Raw genomic sequence first — 4,584 nt, forward strand, 5'->3', positions numbered from 1 at the left:
CCATTAAAAATATGCATGACACAACAAAGGAAAGTCTATGTGAACTTCATAATTTAAATATTGAAACATCAACTTGGGATCCAATTTTAGTTCACATACTATTAAAGAAATTGGATAAAAATACACATTGCAGTTTTGAACAAACTCTTACTAACCCAAAGGAGATGCCCACAATAAAACAATTCTTAGAATTTTTAGAATTGAGATTTCAGTCACTTGAGGCTATAGGTCTACGAGACAATGCAGTATATAAACCCAACAAAAGGATAGCCGTAACTATGGTTTGTTCAGATCTATGTAAAGTTTGTAATACAGATAAACATCCGATCTACTATTGCAAAAGGTTCATTGAAATGACTCCTCCTGAACGATTAAATTGGATTCAACGACAAAAACTATGTGTGAATTGTTTCAAATCCGATCATAAAGCAAAGGTTTGTGAAGCTGGATCATGTAAAAAATGTGCCAAGAAGCATAACACTTTGCTCCATTTAGAGCAACAGTCACCTAAACCTTCAAGGGCACCAGCAACAAACACAAAGTCAACCACAACATTGATCAACGCTAATGAATCGCCATCCATAACAGCAACAACTAATGCAAAGTGTACTCGTAATTACGTTCTGCTAGCCACTGCAAAGGTGCGCATTATTGCAAACAATGGACGAACGTGTGATGTTCGTGCCATACTCGACTCAGGTTCTCAAGTGAACCTAGTAACCCAAAGAGTAATCAACAAGTTATCTTTAATTACCACAAATTCAAATCTATCGATCGAAGGTATTGGCCGTCAATTCGGGAACTCAAAATCTCGCGTAAATGTTGAACTGCAGGCTACTAATGGAAGCTTCAGGACGAGACTAGAGGCATTTGTATTGCCACAAATAATATCAGCACAACCGTCACGAGACCTAGATATCTCGGATTGGCAGATCCCACAGAATGTAGAATTAGCAGACCCCAGCTTTAACAGATCTGGAAGAATTGACATGCTGATTTGTGCTGACTTCTATCATACTCTACTTCAACCAGAACAATTGATAATAGGAAAGAATTCGCCACTGTTACAAAATTCGGTTCTAGGTTGGTTGGTGGTTGGTAAGACTAAAACTACAACAGATATTAAACCAACATGCGCTATTACTACAGGAGAGGTTGGTGAAATGTCAGAAATGATAGAACGATTTTGGAAGTTAGATAACATTGAGACTGCAGAAAGGGTTTTGACTGTATCTGAGAAATGGTGTGAAAATCACTTTACAAATCATGTAAAGACAAATCGCGATGGTCGTTTCATTGTACGCTTACCTTTTCGCGATGATCCCACAACACTTGGTAGATCGCGTGAGATAGCATTCAATCGATTTTGTTCTCTGGAAAGGAAGTTACAAAAGGACCCAAATTTATACAAGGAATACATAAAATTCATGGATGACTACGAGTCATTAGGTCACATGGAAAAAGTTTGCCCAAAGGATGTCAAAGGATCACAATATTTCATTCCTCATCATTGTGTCTTGAAACCTGACAGCACTACAACCAAATTGAGAGTTGTCTTTGATGCATCAGCAAAAACATCAAGCGGTTTAGCACTAAACGATATTTTGCACAAAGGTCCAACAGTGCAAAGTGATCTTTTTTCAATACTGTTGCGTTTTAGAATACACCGGTTTGTATTTACGGCCGATATTGAGAAAATGTACCGGCAAATTCAAGTACATGATGAAGATACAGCACAGCAGCTGATAATCTGGAGAAAAAGTGCTGATGATAGTATACAATATTACCGACTGAAAACGGTTACATATGGAACAAAGTCAGCCCCTTATCTTGCAACAAAATGTCTTCAACACCTTGCAAAACATAATATGACCAACTATCCGCTTGGAGCACCTGCATTACTTAATGATTTTTATGTAGATGACTGTTTAAGCGGAACTAACAGCATCATTACCGCCTTAGACACTCAACAACAACTTTCGGAACTGCTCAGTAAATCAGGATTTAAACTGAGAAAATGGTGCTCAAATAATACACGACTACTACAAAACATTCCGATAGAAGACCAAGAAATCAACCTTGATTTAGATGACTCAGCCATAAAGCCAACAAAAACATTAGGCATTATTTGGCTCCCGAAATCAGACGAATTTTGCGGAAAGGCAGAGATGTCATCAGAGCAACCTATCACGAAGCGGATTGTGGCATCGGACTTAGCTCGAATTTTTGATCCTTTGGGAATTTTTGGCCCCATTACTGTAACAGCTAAAATATTCATGCAGGAATTGTGGCAACAAAACTATTCCTGGGATGCGGAACTGTTACCTCAGGCTCAGCTAGAATGGAAGCGGTTTAGAACTGACTTACAAACATTAAATACTGTGAAAGTACCCAGACATATTTTTAATTCGAAGGTTCCTTGTTCGATTCAATTACACGTGTTTACGGATGCATCAGAGAAGGCATATGGAGCAGCTATGTACGTGCGAACAATATATAATGATAAGACAATAACATCGAGACTATTGTGCGCCAAATCTAGAATAGCACCATTAAAGAAACAGACACTTCCACGACTAGAACTCTGCGCAGCATTGCTGGGAGTCGAATTAGCAGAAAGAGTTAAACAAGATTTAAGTATCAAAACGTGCCAACCTACTTTTGGTCCGATTCCAAAATTGTTTTGTCATGGATAATATCTTCATCTGCCTCATTGCACACATTCGTAGCAAATCGTATTAGCAAAATTCAAGAGATGTCACATGCTGATCAATGGCATCATGTGGCATCAAACGATAATCCTGCTGACATCATTTCCAGAGGAATAAAGGTTAAAATGTTCAATTATTCACATATATGGTTTTTTGGTCCACTCTTTCTTCATGGAAGCAACGAATTTTGGCAACAGCCAAACCCAAAGGCATTTAACATCTCAACTGATATCGAAAGACGACAAGGACATACAGTTAACATTATCATTCAAACGACTGGTTCTGATCACATGATAAATCACATTGATCATCGAAACTCATTCAGATACCTTCAAAGAACAATTGCTTATGTTCGCCGTGTATTTCATCGCACACAATCACCAACAAGAACACTTTCTCCAAAAGAATTACGAGATGCATTAGTCTTCATAATTAAAACTATTCAGGGCTCAGAATTTGCAAAGGAAATCTCTGATTTAAAACAATGTAAAGCAGTCAACAGTTCGAGTCAACTAAATACTTTAGCACCGTTCATTGACAAACAAGGTGTACTTCGTGTTGGAGGAAGGCTTGAAGCATCAACATTGCCATATGATGCTAAACACCCAATGGTAATTCCTTACAATCACTCAATAGTGAAATTGATGTTCAAAATGAAACATGAAGAAAATTCCCATTGTGCTCCACAATTATTGCTAAGCATAATGAGACAAAACTTCTGGCCGATTAAAGGAAAGATTATGGCGCGAAACATTGTTCACAGCTGTGTCATCTGTTCAAAGGCAAAACCAAAACTGATGGACCAACTCATGGGCAACTTACCGACTGATCGAGTTACTCTAACTAAACCATTTTTTACCACAGGAGTTGATTACTGTGGTCCGATATGGATTCATTATAAAATTAGAGGAAAAAGGCCAACAAAGGCATATTTAGCAGTATTTTGCTGTTTCGCGACTAAAGCTGTTCACCTAGAAGTGGTGAGTGACCTGACAACAGAGGCATTCATAGCCGCTATTCAACGTTTTATCAGCAGAAGAGGAAGATGCCAAACAATTTATAGTGACAATGCGACTAACTTTGTTGGGGCGAGAAACCAACTACAAGAGCTCCAGTCTACCATTTATTCAGAAAATGGAAAAGAAAAGATCATTAAGACCAGTAGTAACAAGGGAATTGACTTCAAATTCATTCCACCAAGAGCTCCTCATTTTGGAGGACTCTGGGAAGCTGCCGTCAAGTCAGCTAAACATTTAATGATTAAAGGAATTTTCAACGCTTCATTGACTTATGAAGAATTGACAACAGTCATAACTGAAATAGAAGCCATGTTAAATTCAAGGCCAATAACAAAAATGTCATCCGATCCAAATGATCTAACAGCGCTTACACCAGGACACTTTCTCATAGGCGAACCACCTACCACTAATGTAGATCCTTATCAAAAGGAGAGCCGAATGAGTTTATCATCACGATGGCGTTTAGTTTCTGAACTCAAACAAGAATTCTGGAGAAGATGGTCAAAGGAATATCTCAATGAACTCCAATCAAGGTACAAATGGAAACAACAAAAGGCAAATCTATGCCAAGGTGATTTAGTCATTATTAAAAGATGATAATCTACCCATGTACAAATGGCCTCTTGGCAGGGTGCAACAGGTGTATGAAGGAGAAGATGGTTTGGTCCGTGTAGCTGACATAAAAACAGCCAATGGGATTTTTAAACGACCATTACGATCATTGGCCCCCCTACCCACTGAAGGCAGCATTAATCAAAATCCAACAAAACAAAATTCTACTGTCATACAAACAAGACGAACGAATGAACCTAGTGAAGCGTTGCCAAAGCGTCGAAAGATATATGATGGCACAT

The 4,584-nt window shown here is 38.4% G+C and overlaps 2 protein-coding genes across 2 annotated transcripts; both read left to right on the forward strand.

Moving 5' to 3' along the window:
- The first annotated feature begins 11 nt into the window (after nucleotides 1-11).
- On the forward strand, nucleotides 12-2,696 carry LOC119688590. Its single transcript, XM_038103263.1, has one exon. It carries the CDS (start codon nucleotides 12-14, stop codon nucleotides 2,694-2,696), a length of 2,685 nt encoding a protein of 894 aa, XP_037959191.1.
- A 305-nt stretch (nucleotides 2,697-3,001) lies between these two features.
- Nucleotides 3,002-4,327, forward strand: LOC119688592. The gene has a single exon (XM_038103264.1). The coding sequence runs from the start codon at nucleotides 3,002-3,004 to the stop codon at nucleotides 4,325-4,327; it is 1,326 nt and encodes a 441-aa protein (XP_037959192.1).
- Nucleotides 4,328-4,584: the final 257 nt, after the last annotated feature.

Source organism: Teleopsis dalmanni, chromosome X, assembly GCF_002237135.1.
Source record: "Teleopsis dalmanni isolate 2A chromosome X, ASM223713v2, whole genome shotgun sequence".
In the NCBI taxonomy this organism is placed as follows: Eukaryota; Metazoa; Arthropoda; class Insecta; order Diptera; family Diopsidae; genus Teleopsis; species Teleopsis dalmanni.